This window comes from Idiotropiscis lumnitzeri, chromosome 9 (genome assembly GCF_059441095.1).
Source record: "Idiotropiscis lumnitzeri isolate Australia: NSW breed Sydney's pygmy pipehorse chromosome 9, RoL_Ilum_1.0, whole genome shotgun sequence".
Classification (NCBI taxonomy): Eukaryota; Metazoa; Chordata; class Actinopteri; order Syngnathiformes; family Syngnathidae; genus Idiotropiscis; species Idiotropiscis lumnitzeri.
The window spans coordinates 14,018,114-14,040,623 of NC_142399.1; the positions used below are offsets into that span (position 1 = coordinate 14,018,114).

The window sequence follows — 22,510 nt, forward strand, 5'->3', positions numbered from 1 at the left end:
ACACAAAAGCGCACCCCCACGCACGTGTACACACGCGCACACACACACATAGACACAGGTTCATAGTTTTGAGGTAAAGGGATTGAGGTTAAATGATGCTTTTCTATTACAGCTTCACACTTAAAAGTGGATCTTGAACTGCTAGTCATATCCATGACCCGCTGAGCAAAAAGGACGCTAGCTGATTAAGGCCATTTTTGTCCTGTCTGGAGTAAATCAAAGCCTGGATGACACCAAATTTCAAATATAAAGAATATAAAGAAAAAAAATAATTGAATGGAATACAATACATTAAAGTAAAACGCCTCACACACTTCGCACCCCACCTTTCTTGATGGAAGGTTTCAACAGCCACACTCATTTGAGGATCCATGGACACTATTAAGGGGGTTAGGTATGATGTTTTATGAATACTAGCTTGTATATTTATTCATGAGCTTTAAGTCTATATGCTGATTTGGAGTTCTCAGCTACTCCTTGGGGATCTTGCACACTGTATTGGTGATGCCCTCATTAAGCAGCAGTTTCAGTGACCCCTCACTTAATGAGGATTAATGCGACATCATCTTGGATTTTCTTGTTCAGACAAACTTCCAGCCTCCCATTCCCAACTGTCTCATGTTGATTTCGCTTATTACTGTGCAGCCATTTCTGCCTGTGTGTAACCACTGCGGACATGTTAAATAAAGAATCCTAAATAAAGTTGGATGATGTGACACGGTCGAATGGGAATTGAGGGAATGTGGGAGGAAGTCAGTAACAATGAGGTTTTTTGAAATATGACCATGGTAGAGAAAATGAACTGGATTAGTAGCTTTGAGCAAAATATCTAATGCACTGCCCTTATAGTTTTTTGATTTTACATTCCTTACTTTGCTATGTTGACTTCATCAATAATGCCGTGACAGAATTCAAAGTAGCCATTTTTAAATTCAGACGACACTAAGCCTCTATTTTCCAAAGCAGCATCAAGGGTTAAAGGTAAAATGAAAATCCACTCCACTCAACTAACTCTCTCAATAGAATAACACTCTTGCACTACATTTGTTTGTACAAGCTCATCTTTGACATACAAATACAAAATGTGTGGGTTGTGGTGTCAAACATCTTTGGATTTAATGAAACGAATGCAACTTGTGAACTGCATGGTAATGATTCATAATGTGCGAATACCCAATAGCTTTCAAATGTAAGTTCTATTAAATTGGTTTCATGGTGTTGCTAATGAGTGATTACAGAGCGAGATGATCAAGCAAGGGTGTCAAATTTGTTTTCATCACAGGTCGCATCATAGTTATGGTTGGCCTCAGAAGGTCGTTTAACTGTAAAATTCTGTAATTTCTTTTTTAATCACTAGGTTTATAACGCTATGGCAAAAATCACAGGTTGTTGTTTACCTTGCCTCACATCTCCAAACTTTGATGAATGTTTTTCAGATCTACATAGTTTTCAGCTATTACATGATCTTCAACCAAATAATGCATTGTTTCACTGTCTAGGAGTTAGTAATATATAAACAGCTTGTTTTTTTTCTTCTCTCAAAGTGCACAATTAAATCTTTTTGTTTCATCATCAATTCTTCATTTTAGGAAACAAACAATGAAGAAGTACACCAATATACTTTGATTGGTCTAAATTATTACACTATAACAACCAAGGCATTTGTTATTATTTTTTTTTTTCATGATGCACTGATGTTTCCATTCAACTGAGTTAACTTTGACGTACAGTACTCTCAAAATCATATCAGTAGCCATGATGTGACCCAGAGGCCGGAGCTGGCGTGTGTTTGTTTACAGAGTAGATGTGTGGCCAGATTTCAAGGCACTCTCCACTTCATATCCCTTAAAAAAATGCTGCATACCAAAAAACTGAATTTGAATATAGTTACACCCCTTATCATATCCCCCAGAATATAACTAGATAGAAGAGGTCAAGAATTGGTAGAGGTAAATTCCGATCTGAGTTTAACACCTATGCTCTAATGCGTCAATCTTAACGTCAAGCACCCTTTGGGGAAAAGCTTGTTCAATGACTGCGACTGTACTTTGAGACATATTTGTTATATATAGCACCATGAGCACCCAAAACATAAAAACAAACTCAAGTCAAGGTTGCTCCTCTTCAATAAGTGAAGAGATTCAAAACATCACGGCCTCGTCTGCTTCTTGACGGATACGTTACGGAATAAGCAGTGACGATGAACAGCCCATTTCCATGTTTTTAACCAGACCATTCCTTCAGCTTTGTTTCCACCTTGCAATAGTCATGCTTCATATTCTTAAGTTCCTATCATAAATTATAACGACATCTAGACTTTCACAGCTGCTTAGCAAGAATAGTATAAAACACACACACACACACAAAAAGAAAGACATTGAGACATAAAAATAAAAGAGAATGGAGGAAAGTGGCTTACTGTCCACTGGAATGTACACAAGAGCCATGTAGTCAATGGGAATGTGGAGGTGGGCTCGATGGCTTGGCGGGGGTGTCGAGGGTAGTCTCGGAGGTGGCCACTAGTCATAGTGGTGCTTCAGTCAAGCCCTCCAGGGGGAGGGTAGTGGCATTGCCAGTAGGTTGCTGATTCTCTTGAGGATGCGGGGATGTGTGTACGCCGGCAGTCAGGCTGGCGTAGGCAAGGTGACAGTCGGTGTGCAGAAAGGGAGGGTAGTGCTGGCGGTAGCTGATGTATGCAAACAATAGTCCGATCACTCCTCCAACAAAGGCATCTGTACAGTCACAGAAAGGCATATATTTTACATGTAGCCATTGCTAATTTGAGCCTAACTCTGTAACACCTGCTACAAAAGCAACAATGAATTCAGTGCAACACAACGTGTGATACTGCCTCAGCGTGCATATTATTTAAAAGTTAATGACAGTTAACTGGGATGCGAAGCAAATAAACTGCAATGGTGTCGAGTGGATATGGAAAAGGCTTCTGCAACATATTGTAACTATCCATCCAAATCCCATCATACAAACTAGCTTGGGGAATATAAAAAGACCTTAGCGCTCAGCCTCTAGCTACAGATTGAAGAAGACACTTCCACGCTGTACAAATGGCATATGCTCTTAGGTCTTATTAAACTCTCTGCATCGCTCACCCTCAGGCTGGGAGAAAGGAAATATAACGCCAATTCCCACCATTCGGAAACTATATAATGCATGAGCTTGCTCAGTGATTCTTTCATTGACTCAAATACATTTACCAGTCTGAGACCTAACGCAATCAATTAACATGACGGGCTAACAGTGACAGTGATTGGGAGGCAAGGCTAAGCCTCAAAAGACCGAGCTCACATAAAAAGTGCAAAGGGATGATGGGACTATTAGTATTTATCAAGCACGCCGCAGCTGCCAGGCTAATGGTGTTTCCCAGCTTGTGTTTACACTGAGAGTGGACCAAGGCCCCTCAGGTTTAATGGGCTGCACTATTGCTGCATATGCTGACACGCTGCTGGAAGAGGAAGGGGACAACATTTGGGGAGAACAAACAAATGATGACCGGGGACATTTTTTTGGGTGGTAAGAGTGTCTTCTTTGGCTGTTAAAAGTGTGGATGTGTGTTCGATCAAGCAAAGTAGATTGAAGGTGGTAGACCATATCGTGTCTGAGTCTTTTTCTTCCCTTCGGCATTATGTTCTCACACATAGCTCACTTCCAGAAGAGCAAAAAGAAGAGCAAGAAATATGGTAGGCCTCAAGGGTAAAAAAAAAAGGCTTGACACTAAAATGCTGACTGCAGATTCATGGGTAAGGAGGTGCAACTAGTGAAGGTGTTGGCTCCGTAAAAATTGATCACATCTAACTCACTCCCAAGTAGCAAATAAATAAATTCATGGCATTTTTTTTTCATGTAGAGTAACAGAATCTAGTTGTGTCATAATTAATTCATAATCGTGCTAATGCTTTTAGGAGTCGTGGTCATGGTCCGTTAAAATCTGACTGACAAGGGAGTACATATTGTATGTACTCTATCGTCATGTCAGAGTGCACACATGCACAAATTCTGAGGAACTACATGCACGTTATGTTGAATCAAGCTCTGTGTGAAAACCTCAGCGGATGTATTTGATGTTAGAAGGCAATTTGCATTCTGGGACATGAAATAAAACAGATTAGGACAACATTGAGGCCATTTTTTTTTTTAGCATTGAGGCCATATTTTTTTGTAAAGTGATTTAAACATGCAGTGAATTTGTGTATTATTTAATGTTTTGCAATTAGGCTTTGAAATAAAAGTTTTGTGGGCTAACATTAATCCTGACCTTTACTGCTTGGGGGTTGAGGATGGCGGGTGGGTGGGGTTCACAGTTAAATGATGTCATATTTTCAAATGTCACCCTGATTTCCGACTTGTAGTCTTACATTTTTTTGATTTTCATCATTTTCTGTCCCATACATGTGGGTGGAATGGGATCTTTCCATCTTACAAAACAATACTAATACTAATTTTAAAGGGTGCTAAATCAAATGCTCATTCACTTATACTTTTGGGCAATTATTCATGCTGTCGAGTTTAAAATGCATGCAGTCGCATAAATATGACAAAGCTGTTTGGAAGATTTTGGTATTTTGGCATTTGAATTCCTGTACTGCTGTGCATCATCTTGACATATCAAGGCACATTTCTTGTTGAGTCGCACACTTTGTTCGGATCGACTTTCAGGGTGGCACAATCAAAAGCACACTTTTTATCAATCAAAAATTCCTAATGAAATAAATAATTGAGTTGAGGGATGAAACGTAAGGCTGGTGTAGATGACCAATTTTCTTGAACATTATTAATCCTTGACAATGTCCTTTTTATGGACCGTAAGGTGTGATGTGTGTGACGTTCTATTGAACCACACAGACCTTTTTTTTTGGTTTGTTTTTGTTTTTTGATCAACTATCTTCTCACTGCAACAGCCACCTGAACAGTTTGAAAGCATGGATGTTTTTAGTCTGAACACGATTGAAAATACAGAATACAGTGTTGGAGCCTTCAAGTTGACCTTGCCAGTGGTGCTTGTAGTCACAGGTCCTGGATAAAGCGATCATCATTGCGCTGTAGAGGGGCAGCACCATGGCGCAGAGGCGCCAGCTCCGACCTCGACCCTGATCAGTAAAGCACTGCAGCTTCCCCGCCAGATAGAAGGAAGTGAATCCAAGCCCAGAGAATGCAACTAATTAAGAGAAGACAAAGACAAAGAAATGTCAATACGTGGCAGGACAAATTTATACCACCGAGGGAGATTGTATTGGCGACGAGTCCAGGGTGTACCCCATATAAGCGGTGTAGAAAATTGATGAATGGATGGATGCATGGTAATAACATAGTATTAAATCAACACGCAGATGAGAATAGAGGAAGAAGAAAAGAAAAATTCTTATACAGTTACTCAAGGTGGCTCGGTTATATCTAGTGGATGACCCTCGGATGTGGGTATGCCTAATCAGGAGGAGTCCTTCGCACTCGCTGTAAGTCGTGAATTTTCCATCAGTTTCCTAGGTCAGCGTTCAGTATGAGACGCAGAATGGGGGTCAAAGTTCACCTTCACGTCCTTAAGCTTCCAATGTATTATTAATGGCGTAAGAGAGTTGAAATTGCAACTGTGTGAACAAGAAAAGCAAAAAGCTTGGTCAGGGGTATGTAGTTTAACACCAGAAACCTGTAGGCCACAAGCATGAAGATAAATTCTAATTGCTTAATGGAGCTGAACTAAAAAGAGAAATAAGGGTCACAGGAAAGAACAAAGAGACTATATGCGCACAAATTCTGCGATGCTGTGAAAATGACCTTTCAGTGAAAGACTCAACTAAAGTGAACATAGTCTAAATAAATTTGCAATGCTGTCAGTCAACATCGAATTAGCAGGAGAGGATTCAGGGGACAACAATTATAAATCATCACTCAGTCTTTTTTGCTGCAGCAATTATGGAAAGCATAATAAAGTATGCCTTCAGGATCACAACTAAAACAGGAAGGGAGTAAGAGAAATTTAAATTTGTCGTTAAATCAGTTCGTCTGAGTTGTATGTTTATGTTTTAGAGACATGTTTTTTTGTCAAAGTGGATAAAAAAAACATGGGAAATTGATGCATTTGTTTTGAAAAATTGCAGACAGTCCTATTACTCTAAAAGCTGCTTCAAACAAAGAATGATGAAAAACAGGTACCAGTAAGAGAATAAATGGGGAGACGGAAAAATTACCAAATATGACCCTTAACGCCAACAGCTTGAAGAATTCTGAACATGACAAATGAAACCTTTTTGAATAAGCTCATTTTGAATAAAAACCTGAAAGGAGGATCTGAAGTGGATCAGGCAGCATACTTGAAAACATGTACATACCCCTGTTCGAATACCATGCTTTATGCTGAAATGAGACCAAGATAAAACCTTTCAAAACAGTTCCCATCGTTAATATTTTATATATGTATAATTATATATATGTGTGTGAGTGTAGGGCGGCACGGTGGCCGACTGGTTAGCACGATGGCTTCACAGTGAGAGACAGCAGCGGTCGTGGGTTCGATCGCGGCTCCGGCCATCCTGTGTGGAGTTTGCATGTTCTCCCCGTGCCTGCGTGGGTTTCCTCCGGGTACTCCGGTTTCCTCCCACATTCCAAAAACATGGATGGCAGGCCGATTGAACACTCTAAATTGTCACTAGGTATGAGTGTGAGCGCGGATGGTTGTTCGTCTTTGTGTGCCCTGACAACCAGTTCAGGGTGTCCCCTGCCTACTGGCCGAAGATAGCTGGGATGGGCTCCAGCACCCCCGGCGACCCTAGTGAGGAGAAGCGGGACAGAAGATGGATGGATATATATATATATATATATATATACACACACATACACACACGTGTATAGCTTCTTAAAGGTCCCATGTTGATTTATTTTTTTAATAACATAATCTTTGGTTTGGAAATAAGCTTGTTTCAGATTTTCAAGCAATTTTTATTAGTCAGAAATTATTTATTTTGAATGATCCAGTTTCTCATAAATATTAAAAAATATTCAACATGCAATTGAGCTTTTCTCTGATTGGATCGCAAATAAAGTTGCATTGTATTGTAATTACCTTAAGTTGATACGGGAAACAGCTTTCGATTAGTTAGTGTGTAAAAAGAATAAAAGCGCAAATATAGATTGCATCTGATTCCCTGAAAAAAGGCATTTGCCGAGCATCAAAATAATGACATACCATGTATGTATTGGACCACTTCATATAATCCCTGTGACATCTGACAATGCTGAACACTTGACTGTTATATTTGGACTTGTTGCCTGGTCTATTTGTGCTATAAAAATGGCGTATGCCGTCATCAAGTCATCCCATAATTTCGATGTCACTCCTAACTGTCAGGTTTCATGTGGGAGAAACATGAACATCGCTATGGCTGCCAGCCTGTTAATGTGCTTATCTGATAACTAAGTCCAAAAACCATAACTGATCTTCACCAAAATGTATGCGAAGCCCATGTGATAATCAATCTCCGAAAATATTACAACAAAACTCGCAATATATTTTTATTCACGTCACGTCGTAAGGTTGCCTGTCCATCCTTGTAGAGTGGAAAGATTCCGTCACTTATTGAGCAAAAAACTTGATTGATGGTCACCTAGATTTAGGAACACATTAATACAGTGTAAATACAACCCTAGTATGAAAATATTCGGAAAAATTCTAAGCTTTTTCTGAATAATTGGAATGATGTTTAAGATCCATAGGGTGTCAGTGATAAGTAACAAAGTAACACAACAGCTCCCTCTGCATACGGCATCGGTTACATTTTACCTTGAACGCTGAGAAGCAGTGAAAATGCAAACCACCTGGGCCACACAAATTTTGTATTACAAGGAATTTATAGAGGAATCAAATGTGACTTGGGTTGTTGGTGAAAAGTGTCTTTTGCTGAAGTTTAAAAAAAACCAAAAACATTATCACTTTTTTCCATGTTTTCAATTTTGAGTCTATGTACAATATGTTTTGCAGAAGTGCATCATCCTCCTGACTTCGGTTGCGGTAGCATGAGTTTAGTTTGCACTCTGTGATGCTGTGATTGTAAGTGTCGATGTCTGTCTCTCTCTGTAATGTGACTAACTGGCAATTAATCCAGGCTGCCAGAAGTCTGCGGGGATAGGCTACTGCTCCCCGTGACCCTCAACAAGAAAAAGTGCAATAGTAAATTGATAGATGTATAAATAGAAAATCTAAACATTTTTCTCACATATTTGACTTTTTAATAGTTTTCGGCATTTACAAATGATTCACCTGTGCACAAACAAATACAAGCTATTTTAACTGAATGTCAGGTTCTCAAGCAAGACAGCAGTAACGTAAAGGGTATTTACAGTAATTGTAGAAACAAAAAGCAAAAAGGAACTTGGAATGAATAAAAATACAAAACAACAAGGATCAACAGGGAACTAAACACAAGCAAATTAACGAGGCAACGAAAACACCTGGACACGACACAGAGGGTTGCAGGGAGGTGATTGAGTGACACCAGGACCGGGAAGACACAGGTGCATACAACAAACCAACAAGACAAAGAACACAAGGAAAAAACCAAAAATCAACCAAAATGGATCATGACACTGAATGCGTGTGCAAACAATTGAATTCATTTTAAAATGAAAAACAATGTGGTAAATACCTGAAGCCAGAGGTTTCTTTATGGTTTAATTTGCTTTAACAGACTTGTCAGTACTTCTTCTGGACTCAATAGAGATAAAAATATTCCTCAAACTTTTTCTGAACTTTTTACATAGTGATATTCGTGACTTGCTCAGGTCAGTTGGTCTAAAATTACCACTATTGGACTAGTGGAAGAGATCCAAGAGTTTGGTGGTCAAAACAGTTGTCTGGCTGCAGGCGTTGGCAACCCACACCACGCGACTGAGATTGAATATTTTACACTATAACATGCATAATGTGGGCAGTTTCTGCAGCGTAATGATTTTCATTCTCACTTCACAGACTTGGTATGAGTTAACTCCAGTAACATGACACTGATTTGTTAAGATCCACGTGGAGAACTGCAAAGGAAGCCAGCGACTAATCTGACGTCTGATCTGAGGAACATTACTGCAGACGAGCTCTCCTGTCTTTTACAGGTAATCTATAACAGGAACACTTTTTAATAATTCATCACACCATAAAACCGCCTGTTTCATCCACATGAATCAGTCAAACGGCTCAGGAGAATGACCGCCAAAACAGAAAGGACTCAGAAAGAAATTCTACCTTCACTTAGCTCCAAGTTTTATGTCGCGACAATCCCAAAAACAAACAACTACAAGAAAAATGACTGTAAAGGAATGTCTTGTCTTTTTCTGACTGTTAACTGATGCTGATATTAAGCCATCTTGATATTCTGGAATGCATCTGTAAACTTTTCCTCTTGCCTGTTTAAACTGTTCACTCAGAGGACCTATTAGATTCTAATCAGGGGGTTTGTTGGTAAGCTTGGAAAAGCTGGCGGGAGAGTAGAAAATAGAGCTAAAACCATGAAGAGCCAACATGGATGTAGTCAGGATCTGGAGAATTACACTAACAGAGAAAAAATTGCGTATTACCTTGGTGGGGAGTGTTACGGTGTCTCCCTTCTGCCAAGAATAATATAATTTGCTCATTTATTCCGAGCAGAGAGGTTGCACAGGGATTCCCGTACGTGGATCTAATAACCAGAAAGACGGCAGCAGCAGATGGCCATAGAAGGTCAGAGATAATCAGAAAAAACTAATTACTCACGTGCATTCACTTCATGCCTTTGAGGAGCCTTGATGGCTAAATCCATTGGGACAAAAACATTGATTTCGAACAAGTGATGTTTACAGCGGATTGTTTCCCCTCTTGGAAGAAGCGAGTGGGTTGTTCAAGTGACGATGACACAAGCGCTGGGGCGTTCCGCACCTTTGTTGACTGGATCACAGAGTAGAAATGGAAGCGGTGTCAAATTTAGGAAATGTTTGAAAATGGAGATGTTTTGGGTTTAAATGTTCAAAATAGAGACATCAAAGAATTTAGAGAGTGTCATTATCACCAGAAAATTGGCGCCTTGTTTAGACAGAGTTTGAATTTTGAACCTCTACTTGCTAGGTGCCTTGAAAGCATCTCCGAGATTATTATTAGTACCATGATTATTACATAGACTACAACTATTGCTGAATTCACGTAAACATGGGATTTTGTGACCCCCTCACTCGCCCTCAGTTGAACTTTCAGTTAAAGAGCCAGTACACGCAACAGCATTACAAGAATTCTGCTCGGAGTGAAAATATTTGAATTCTGTGCATTCTATATATTCTAAACTTGACCCAGTTCGGGACGTTAAGGGGGGAAAAAAAAAAACACTTCCGGCCTGGCTTTATCCGTCCTTTTTAAAAAAAAAGTTCTCGTCCTCTGTCCCCAAGATGGGCGTCCTTCCAGAAATACCCATATCTGGATTTACAGACTTTGTTTTTTATAAAGAGAACACGTTTTTAGGTTCTTTTCTTTTAATTCAGGGATGCTTAGCCAGTTGGCCTAGACTGCAGCCACCTGGTGTGACAAATGTAGGAGGAAGGTGCCACCTTAGCCTTTTATGATTTTCTCTCTTGCTCACAATTGCATGCATCACCACTAATTTCTAACCTGACTTTGGTAAGATATAGTTTTGTAGTGAATTTTTCATGTTACAGTGCAACATCCATTACCCGTACCGCTTGTCCTTACAAGGGTCGTGGGGGGTGCCGGAGCCTATCCGAGCTATCTTCGGGCAGTAGGCGGGGGACACGCTGAACTGGTTGCCAACCAATCGCAGGGCACACGTTGACGAACAACCATGCGCACTCACACTCATACCTAGGGGCAATTTAGAGTGTCGAATTGTGTCCAATCAACCTTTTTGGAATGTGGGAGGAAACCGGAGTACCCAGAGGAAATCCACACAGGTACGGGGAGAACATGCAAACTCCGCACAGGAAGGCCGCAGCCGGGATTGAACCCACACCTGATGCTGTCTCTCACTGTGAGGCCATCATGCTTACCAGTCGACCATCGTGCCTTAAGAATCGAAAAATCGCTAATTGTCTACCCAGGAGAAAATCAGGTGGGATTGGCTCCACCGCATCTCCAACAACTAATGAGGACAAGCAGTAGAGAAAAAGGATGGATGGATTTTTCATCATTCAATTCAATTTAAATTTTTATTTCCATTATTTATTGCATTTGTTTTCCTGAACAAATTAGGGGATGAGCACCATACCAGTGCAAATTTCATGAGAACACACGGGAACAAACATCAACTAATATCCTACATCTCTACATATGATCTTTAATTTAGAGTTGTCAAATATCATATTTTACCAGTGCCATATGCTGAGTATTTCCATTGTGAGGTTTAAAACAGAATACTGCTGGCAATGCAAAAGTCGCCATTGAGAGCAGCTGGTGGGTTTAAAAGTGTGCTTCCCCTCTCACTCCCACAACGATCACAATTAAAATGGTTGGCAGTAATTTTGGAACCACACTAAGTGCGCAGAGGGAGAGTGAAGGTGGTGGTCTGAGAATTTGCCACCACTGCATACAGAGTCAAAACCCCTCTTTTAAGGTTTTAATAGAGTAACACAGCGTTCCACTAGCTAAAGATAATCTTACACACATACACTTGCACGAATGCTTCGCCTTTCTCCATTCCACTTGTTTCAATTTGATATGTTACACTTCCTATTACCAGAAGAGCATTAGTCCTCACCAGTGCATATTAAGAAGTCACTTTGGCACTGATGCCGTTTTAAATGACTCGTTATTATTGCTCCTCCATCAGCTCAATTTGTTCAAGTGTTCTGAATTTTTAATGTTGGATATTTTACAGTTTATAAATTCATTTCAATCAATTGTAAGCAAGTACACAATCAGTGAAAGAATGTGTCATGATGTCGTGTCTTAGCTGGAATAACAAACATTAACTGATCAGACCTTGGCGGGGTACACCCTGGAGTGGTTGCCAGCCAATCGCAGGGGACACGTAGACAAACAACCATCCGTGCCCAAACTCATACCTAGGGGCAATTGAGAGTGTCCAATCAACCTGCCATGCATGTTTTCGGAAAGTGGGAGGAAACCGGAGTACCCAGAGGAAATCCACGCAGGCAGGAGGAGATCATGCAAACTCCACACAGGAAGGCCGGAGCTGGAATCGAACCCTCGACCTCTGCACTGTGAGGCCATTGAGCTAACAGGTCGCCCACCGTGCCGCTCACCACCATACATATCAATATATTTCATTCTACTCTCAGACATCAAACAAACCGGAGATGATGCTTTGTGGAATCCAGATGGCACTATGGTTTGGACATATTTGTCACTTGTTTTGCGGGCCCATTGCCACGTTTGTCCCAGCAAAGGCTTTAAAATATTTAAAAATGTCAACAAAGTTGCGATGAAGATGCGCACCGACTGAAGATTGGATTTACCGTCACTCCAGATACACAGGCAAATGAGTCCTCCGAATGTTCCCTTCTTGCAGTTCTCTCAATGACACTCATTCACACTCTGCAACAACATGAGGTTGTTAGTGGTGGAGTGGCGATGGATTTATGCTGCACATAGTGCCGGTAAGTATGTAGTAAGAAATATTGTGCTTCTATCATTTCTCTGGGAACATGTCCAGCCCTTCAAAGCAAGTCATTTCTCAAAGCGTAAGTCTGAGAAGATGATGATTTAATTTTCAAACCAACACATTCATTTCAAATCAATCTTGGACTGTACAGAAACACACATCAATCCACATTTCACAGCTCTTGTCCTCATTATCATCACGAGTGAGATAGAGCCAAGAAGCTGGCTGCGTGACAAGACACGGAAAATCTTTTGAAATAAACTGTTGATACCAATGCTTGATAAATATTTTGGATCTCCACTTTCCTGCAGACGTGTTTTGCTGGTCTGTGTCATTGGTCAATGCAGCGGTCGCATTTTAGCTCAAGTGAACCGAAGCACACCAGACCAAGTGGTCTCAGTCTGCTTGTCTGGTGTTCGCCAGGGTTCGGATGACAGGGTTCACACTCCCAAATGAACTACACGAGCAAGGCAATTAAACTCGAATTAGAACCAAACATGTATAAACACTGCTTTAATGTGCCCAGTGTCAGCCCAAATATATGGTGAGTGGAGTGTTAAATGAGAAGACAAGATAAAGAAGACAAGCTGTTTCTCCTTAAGCATATGATACTGGGATTGCAGCCAAATGACAGTGCTTTCAATTATTCGTTTGGGTTTGGAGTCACGGATATGTTTAATCAGGTTGTGACTTGAATGTTTGTCTTTTGTCCAATGATAAAATTGGAACATAAAGCGAGCCTTACCAAATGCACACAGCACATCCATTCATCCATTATCTGTACCGCTTCTCCTCACAAGGAGCCTATCCCAGCTGTCTTCAGGCAGTAGGCGCGGTAGACCGTGGACCGGTCACCAACCAATTGCGGGGCACAAAATACAAACAACCATTCACACTCACATCACACCTAGGGACAATTTAGAGTGTTCCATTAACCTACCATGGATATCTTTGGAAAGTTGGAGGAAACCGGAGAAAACCCATGCAGGCACGGGGAGAACATGCATCTCCACATAGGAAGGCTGGAACTGTGAGGCGGATGTGCGAACCAGTCGATCACCGTGTCACCCGTGCACAGAATGTATTTTTATTTATTTATCTTTTTTTTTTTTTACTTTGTTCAGGACCAAAGTACAGGACTACTGCCAGTGTGTATAAAGCCTAATGTAAAACTAAGCCAGAGAATAATGGCCCAGTTTTCACCATTTGGCCTTGCTCAAGGGCACCTTGGCAGTTATCAGGAAGTAGACAAGCGGCTCTCCAACATCTACAGACTACATACATCCATCTATTTTCTCAGCTGCTTACTACAGTTATGGAAATAATTTACTAGACCGCCCTTAATTTTTCAGGGTTTTTGGAGAATTCATTTTAAATGCCTGGTAAGATACATTTGTTCAGACAAATTTAATGATGACATCAAAAACAGCTCATAAAAGTTTTATTTAAGAGCTGATAACTACCCATATTCAGCAGTTTTCTTGATAATCAACAAAATCACCAAAATTCTTTAATCAATAGCATTTTACTGCCGAAAACAGTGCTTTTAGGAACAGTCTGAAGTCTAGAATGCATAAATATCATCGAATGCTGGATTTAAACCGTGGCTTCAACTGCAACTCTCTTCAGGTCCTTTTTGTTTTTGGGGCATTTTCCCTTCAGATGAAATGCATGCTCAATTAGATTCAGGTCAGGTGACTAAATTGCAGAACGTTTCATTATAAACCTCTTTTGTTACCTAAACTGTATGCTTCGGGTTATTGTCCAGCTAGACTGCGCTGACCCTTGAATTCTGAAGAATTTGACTGAAAATGAGCACATAATAGTTCCCAGAATACTTCAGAATGCATCCTGCTGTATTTGGCAGCAGGCATGTCATCAATAAAAGCAATTTAACCGGTCCCATTAGAGGCCATAAATGCCCGCCTGACCATGAAACAGCTGAGCGGCCAATCATCCCATTATTTTTGTTTCCATATAAAGCGGAGGTTTATATTCAAACTGTTGACCTGATTTTGATGTAAATACCCTGAAAGTCTGCAGTCAAAACATATCTTGTTAATGTCATTATTCTCTATTCGACCATGCCCAACATGTTTGGAATTAAGCCTGCAAGAGGAGGCCGGAATATCTGGAGAGAGCTCAAGCAAGCACAGGGAGAACGCTACAGAAAAAGGCCCTGGCAGATTTAAAGCCACTGTGCTTAGCTCCAAGATAAGTCCGTACAGTCAAGTCCTTCTAGACTGAGCTATTATCACCCCATGCATTAATATGCACAGGATATGGATTATTTTATCCCTTGTTGGAAATATTTTCTTCCTCGCTGCTACTTGTTGATCAATCTTACTCTCCAATTAATGTTTAAAGTGTAGGAGACATGAAAAAATGTTACCCTGAAAACAGAAGATTCCAATGATGACTTTAGTAAAAACGAAAAGGCGTACAAAAAAAAAAACAGAACAAAACAATATTTTTGTGAGCTCTGACCTCCTACTGGCCGTTTGACCCAGTGCGTGCGTGACATCCCTGGCCCAACGCGGTCGTCTTCAGACTATAATAAACTGTCGGTAAGTATTTATTGTTTAATTAAAATAGAAACGAAATGAAGAAGAAAAACCACAACGAGCACGCTTCACAACCAGAAAGTCAGAGATGTGACTCAATGACTTCTTCATGATTTCGCTGTTGCATTGGCCCTGCTTGGAAGAATTTCAAAGCATAACGCTAGACCCTTGATAATGTGTATCAATTTGAGAAACTGTTCAAAGCGACATGGATATTTTATTGTTTAATATGACGTATTAAAATCTGTAAAAAATCGTGTTCCATACATTTTAATGAAGTAAACTCTGTTATGGTAATTAAATACATTCACATTCTCTCCGCACAAGCACCCCCTTCACTTTGCCGCATTTTCTTGGATTTGCATGCACTTAATCAGATGTACAAGAACAAAGTTCATACTCACAGAAAGCTTCAACAGAACTCAAACATTTTCTCTTAATACATTTTTAATTTGGATCATTCTTTCCAAATCATTGCTTGTTAAAAGTAAGACTCCTCTTGAGGATTAATACGTAATTTTAAGTAACACACCCACATGAATATTGAGTATAGAGCCTGTTAGCCACGGCTCATAGCAACCCTCTCAATGGTATATAATACATTCAATTTTTAGTGTAATTAATCCAGCTATATTCTGCACTCAAAATGCAGCGTGAACATGCACAAGGCACAGTTGATTGTGGAGACACCACCAAGCATGCAAGCCTCTTTATATTAATCAGATGGACAACAGGAAACCACTTGAATTATTAATCAGCCCTGATGTAAAACAGCTCAGGAAGAGGATGCAAAAAATACTTTGTAACAATGCTCATGCACAGCAGATCATGGATCACTTCTGGACACAACGAGAACACCTCACACAGTTAGAAAAGCAATAGATGTTCTTGTGGAAACATTCCAGAGTACCAGCTTCTGAGTGAGTTACTGAGCATGTGATGTTTTGTCTCCTGTTGTGTTTCACAAGCTGGAAGTGATGAAGTTGCTACTTACAAGAGGAATGACTGCTGGGAAAACTCTTGCGACCTTCTGATACCAGATGTGGCTCCCCGGTGCACAGCATCTTTGCATTCACTTGTCCATCAGGGAAACACCGCTGGAAGTAATCAGGCCTTGGTCTAGGAGTAAAACACAAACATTAGACTGTTTTATTTTTTTACGATTTAAGGCCTTTTTCACAGAGCAGTCCAGAACAAATTGGAAGGGATATACCTTAATTGGAACTGAGAGTGAGCAGTGAGTCTGGTGTTAGTACTATTCCTGACACAGAGGAAACAATTCTCTGTTGTAACTCTAAATTGGTAGTGTGTTTACCTCGACAATTTCCGAACTATGCCATCCGTACCCCAAGAGAGAGGTTCCAAATTAATACTCTACTGTAACTTATAGCTGAAGGAGAAGCGTTGTTTCTTGTTCGTAGGTAGTGTCCGCAGGCATCTTCGTGCCATGTCAGCCATATTCTGTCCATTCATTTTCTATCATGCTTGGCCTCATTAAGATCCCTGTTTACTTTGGGCGAAAGGCGGGGTACACCTTGGACTGGTCACCAGCCAATCACAGGCCATTCATTTCTTTGTTTAATTATATTGTGCAAATGCATGGTATCTCGCTGCCATGCTAAGATGTTACACTTTTTCTGTAGATGTAACTAGCATTATCCTGCATGGTGGAAATGCATAGTTTTAATGCCATTTTCTTTCAATACAATTGTTAAACAAATATTTACTGTACGTACACATTAAAATTTGTAGAGTACATTTTACTTTAAAACAACTACCGGTATATTTAGTCCTAGTAAATAAAGTAAAATTTAAGAGTGAAATGTTTAAATTCTCAAGAGAAAATTTTATCCAGAAATTTTATACAAATTTTATTCATTTACTGCGACCAAATACACCTTTTAGTGTAAATTGTACTCTACAAAATTTACTGTGTAAAATGTATGCTATTTCAAAGCCTAAAAATAAAAACATTTAATGACAGATTTCATTGTCTGTGAAAACGCAGTAAAATATTAAACGAAGCTCATATCCTTCCTAGTAAGGCGAATATTTTCTATCCACTTGTGCCATGCAAGCAGTTAGTATGCATGTGAAATGTTGTTTAGCGCTTCTAACCCGACATGAATATCACTGTGATTTTAAAAGTTTTTCCAAGTTCCATGCACTCGGGAACCATATCTCTTTAACTTTTCCAAAAATATAAAGAAAAGCAAGTAACAGCTCACAGGATGCACAATGAACTACCGTGTTACACACAGTGGGCTTACAGTACATCTGTCAAAGTTCGCTGTGAATTCTGTACAGCTTAAACACCAAGTGTGACGTAAACTTGACCAACCGTATTTTGAATGTTAAATCACATTCATGTGGCCAAAACAAAAACAAAAAAAAAAATCGAAATTACAGTACATTGTAAATGGACTAATTTCGTTTTGGCAAAGAGAGTGAATTTCAAACCAGTGTTGAAGAGTGCCCTTTGGCACAAGCATTAAGATGTTTTCTCAACCATTTTGCTTATGATAACGGGTTCACAAGAAAGGTTGGTGTGATTACAATCCATTTAAAAAAACGTGCGGTGTGTATTGTGACAGCTTGTGTGTGACTGACGGTTGTGAATGACGACTCTTTATGCGTTTGTGTGTGTGCGAACAAGCAGTCGAGGAGAACGAGTGGGCGGGTGTTCAGTAGCGAGTTGAACAGCAAGTGTGGATATATGTTTAAAAAACCTTAAATACCTTACCAATGACAACGTAGGAAACCAACCCACTATAACGTGTCGTCTCAGTACCAGCAGAATAAATGGACCAAGTAGCTAATCTCACCGTGCGCCATTTACAGCACGGCACAACATTGAATTTAAAACAATAATGCATCACTAACCCCAGCCTATATATCTCACCATTCTTCCCGTCTCGATGAGTCTAGTCGCCACTTCATGTCCGGTGTTCTGCTAAAATGTCCTACCCGTGCGAATCGCCCTACCGCAGGCTAATGTGACAGCCGCACAATATTTTTGGTCTCTTGAGCATCTGGCTCGTACATGTATGGTCCAACGAAAATAATTCCTTCAAGCTCCTCTCCCCCCAACTCTTCAAATACATGGATCCCCTCGGATACGTGTGAGATTTTGTTTTGTGATTCAATTTTTGGCTGAATAAATGGTCACTTTCTATGTTGATATCTGACATAGTTGTCATGGAATGACGTAGGGCTGGGCGATATGACCTAAAATCAATATCGCGATAAATTGGGCAATTTTACCTCGATAACGATAAATGCACGATAAATTCCCCCTGAGGACCAAAATCTAAATAAATGCAGAAAATGCATATTAACTGCTTTTTTTTATTGACCAACTGGTACACATTACTTTCAATGAAAAATAGAAGTACAAAAATCATTTGAATAAACATTCAAAATAGCTTGCTTTGCATGACTTGAACAATGTCACAAAGAACAGGAAAAAAAGGGTACCTCTCACAAAATCTTTTCCTGCAAATAGATTGTGCCGAGATGGTGTAATGCCATTTGCAAATACTTAGATTTGTGTAAAGGTATCTTGTAAACAATATAAATAATGCCATGTGCAAAGGCACTAGTCGCCTGTAAACAAAATGCTAAATAAAATGAAAAAAAAAAAAATCAATGGAATGCCAGTGCCAAACAAACGCGTGTGCTTCATCAGTAAAATGTGCCGTCTCGAGTACTCCGGTGCGCAGTCGCCACTTGTCGTCTATGTACTGCACATTTCAGGCTCAAACAGGGATGCATGTTGCGACTCGACCACAAGTCGGATGTGGATGCAAAATGCTCGACATGTCTCCGCTCCCGTCCCGATGTTGTCCATATCGGGAAGTGCTGTTTGCGGCAAATATTTTCGTACCTCTTGTCGGCTACGTTCCTGAGGCGTTTAAATCCTGTGCGCTCCACTGTAACTTCAGGAGCTCTATCTTTAGCTATGTGCTAGGCTATCCCGTCCACCACTGAGACGTTCTCTCGTATGGTTTCGCCTCCGTTAGTGGGCTGTTGTCACTTGTCCAACCTTGCTTCTCACTTTGAACTTTTAGCACAAGCTCCAAGTCAACAGCATGGTTGTGTTGTGGGTGGTGAAAAAGAAAAGGTTGGACGCGCTGTTTCAGGTGCTTACGACGCACTTTGTAGTTCATGTTCTTTTGCGCAAACATCGTCTTTATGGAACCCAAAACATTTCCAAACGACAGATGTCGAATTTCTTTTTGGGACAAGCGCGACAAGACCAATTTCAACTAACGTTACTTCGTCTGCAGCCGTGTCAGCCGCTTCTGAATTTGAATCGCCAGCTACGAACGCGTCTTGTGTTTACATTCTTCTACAGCGCCTGAGTCACGTGACTACATGCGCTGGAGCAGACTTAAAGAGGCATGAACATTGCCGCAGACAGAAAAGACTTTCCTTTTTCATTTTTTTTTAGACACCGAATTTACCGACAAGGGCAAAATGTTGTCGGTCATTCTAATAAATTTCGGTAACGGTAAATTTTCGGTTAATCGCCCAGCCCTAGAATGACGTCACACTTCCGGGTTTGGGAAAACGATTATTTTGTCAAATATACCAAATAATTCTTTTTCATGCTTTAGCATTTGCATTATTTGCATTACTTTACTTATGACACAAAAATAATTACTTAAGCATTGAACTTACATCACACTAGGTCTTTAAGGCCATGGTCACAGCCTTTTTTTTTTAAATGTATAATATCACTTTTCTTACCTGCCAACAATTAACTTGATAGTGTTTGTGAAAACTCCATTCAGGGCGAGAGCCAGCGACACTGCTATAAGAGGGAAAATTGCAAATAGGTCAAACATGCATCTTATTGAGATAAGCTCAAGAAACAGTAAAACATATTCCCCCCATGAATGAAGAGACAACGCGCAAATTAAATGTTGAGCAGCCATTCACAGACACACACAGCACACACCTTTCTTGGAGGCCACAAAATGATGACGCACCTCACAGTTTACAAGATGTGAAAGCCTCTAAATCACCTCCTGTCATCTTAACAAAAAGACAAGATCAATTGGAAATCCAAACAATATCACTTCATGAATGGACCACAAAAGATTTAGAAGCTTGAAGCAATTTAAAATCCATGAGCACGTTCACAGTATTTGGGACATGAGTCGCAAGTGACATGAGTTCTTTCATTTAAAAAAAAATATACTGAAAGGACATATTGATTTTTTTTCTTCAATTTAAAGCCTCGGGATCCATGTCCGTGACATGCTTTTGTCAAAAGTGTCAAGAATTATAGAAGACTTTTCAACCTCTTACTCAAGCCTTGCTGAAATTACAGTTCATTGTTTTTGTTGTGACACCCGGGGGCGAAAAGAGCATACTACATCTCAAGCAAATCACCTATCCAGTCCACCCTTAGCTCACCAACAGTTTTGAGGAATGGCCCTCCTGTAAATTAACCACTTTGCTGCATAGTATAGTCTTCCTAGCGGACTAGGGATGGACAAGTACAGATAACAGGTATCTGTATTGGACGTATATTAGCCTTATTTCAAGGTATCAAATAATCGTGAAGGTTGCCGATACCAGTAATTGATCCCTGAAGTCCCTCCCAAACCCCCAAAAAATCTGACATGGAGGAAGTCCTCCTTGCCAATTATTTGTGCCACAATTTCAAGCACCTACGAGAAAATTGAGTGTGAAACATACGTGCATGCAAACAAACACGTAAACCGTGTGCCAATTGACAGTGCGGCTTAATGTTGTTAAAATAAATGACCACCCGCTTCAGTACAACAATTTTAATAATATTATATTTTGTGAAGGATGTAGCACGACTGATTAAACACCCCCAGATGTATACGTAGATGGTGTAGAAGTCATGACATTCCCTATCTACGACGTGCAAGCTCCTTCGCATCGTATTAACGGTTCAGTGGATATGAGCTTTCATTCGTCCTTTGAGTATGCACTGTTGGATCGAACGAGATGTCACATAACTTCACAATAATCTCATTGGGAATATCCAATGGGAGAACTACTGTTGATTGATATTTACTGCAAGTACTGGCTATCCACTTAATTAGCTATGAAGGCAACCATTGGGGCTAATCAGTAGCCAGGATACAATCCCTCACAGTTTAATCTCACCAAACTGGTGAGCAAATTGAATTCAACCCACGTTGCCAGCAATGAAATAAAAATCAAATGTGATGAAATCTATCTATGCTGTGAAGTGGAGCACTGACTACATGTTTCAGAACTTGTGGAAAAGCTGCACAAATGAGACATGATGTGGCCAATGGTCTCTTCAGCTGCAAAAGTGAAGACGTGAGTGCCCAGTTCGGTAATTGCCATTGGAATAGTAATGTGCGCGTGTGTGTGTGTATACACAGCTGACTGAGACAGTCTAATGGTCTAGGAGTTTTTATTGCACGATATAATAGCTCGACAAACACCCTAAGAGAATTTGGAGGCATGTTTGTATCCATGAACAAAAATCATTGTTATTTTGATTAGTACATTCCCTCCCTGCTGTTTTACTTTTGGACAGCTGAAGCAATGTGCTGTTCAGAATTGGATGGACTCCGATTTTTTTGTAGTTGGGGCTAGGACAGTCCTTCTTAAATAATGGGATGGGCCCTTCAGGGGGTTGCGGTGTTACATGGGGGAACCTATTTTTTTGTCGAACAAGAATAGAGTGTATTTGCACATCCACTACAGTAGGTGGGAATGGTGTTCTCATTTATTTCCATCCATGCATCCATTATCTTTGCCACTAGGGTTGCGGCGCGCTAGAGCCTATCCCAGCCATCTTCAGGCAGTGGGCGGGGTACGTCCTGAATTGGTAGCCAGCCACTCACAGCTAAACTGGCAAATTAACTTAGATAGTTTAGCTTCACAGTTCGCACTGCGATCTTACCTTATCTTATCTCTTATGGAGTATCCGCCATAAGACTTAAAGAGGCCGCCTAGCCCTAACCTCACCCAGTACTAGTTTATATAGGATGGATGGATGGATAGTTAGACAGACAGATAGATAGATAGATATGATGCTGTTTGAGAAGTGTTTTCTTAAAACCATTCCATTTAAGATTAGATCCCACTCCCCAAAATAAAAACAAGTAATTTATTGTACAGCAATTAGCTCCACCTACCTAAACATGCCTCTTTGATTTCTGTCTTGTCTGTCCTCTGAATTATCTTCACCACGAATATCACCGCCAGTGGAGTAAGGAAGGAGATTGCCTACAAGAAAATCAAGATGAACAGTGTACAGTTATTACGGTAGCGTTAGTCACGTGTTACTTGTTAAGATAACCAATATGAAATTACATCTGCCTCAGG

At 40.2% G+C, this 22,510-nt stretch overlaps 1 protein-coding gene across 1 annotated transcript in view; it reads right to left on the bottom strand.

Moving 5' to 3' along the window:
• Nucleotides 1-1,267: 1,267 nt before the first annotated feature.
• The window catches only part of plpp4 (phospholipid phosphatase 4), a 59,424-nt gene continuing 38,181 nt past the window's right edge, over nt 1,268-22,510 (bottom strand). Inside the window, exons 3-7 of the mRNA XM_088305483.1 lie at nt 22,321-22,411; nt 19,916-19,979; nt 16,158-16,282; nt 5,003-5,173; nt 1,268-2,732 (exon numbers count right to left, since the gene is read on the bottom strand). Coding sequence (XP_088161609.1) covers nt 2,524-2,732; nt 5,003-5,173; nt 16,158-16,282; nt 19,916-19,979; nt 22,321-22,411 — 660 coding nt within the window. The 3' untranslated portion in view covers nt 1,268-2,523. The remainder of the gene's footprint in view (nt 2,733-5,002; nt 5,174-16,157; nt 16,283-19,915; nt 19,980-22,320; nt 22,412-22,510) is intronic.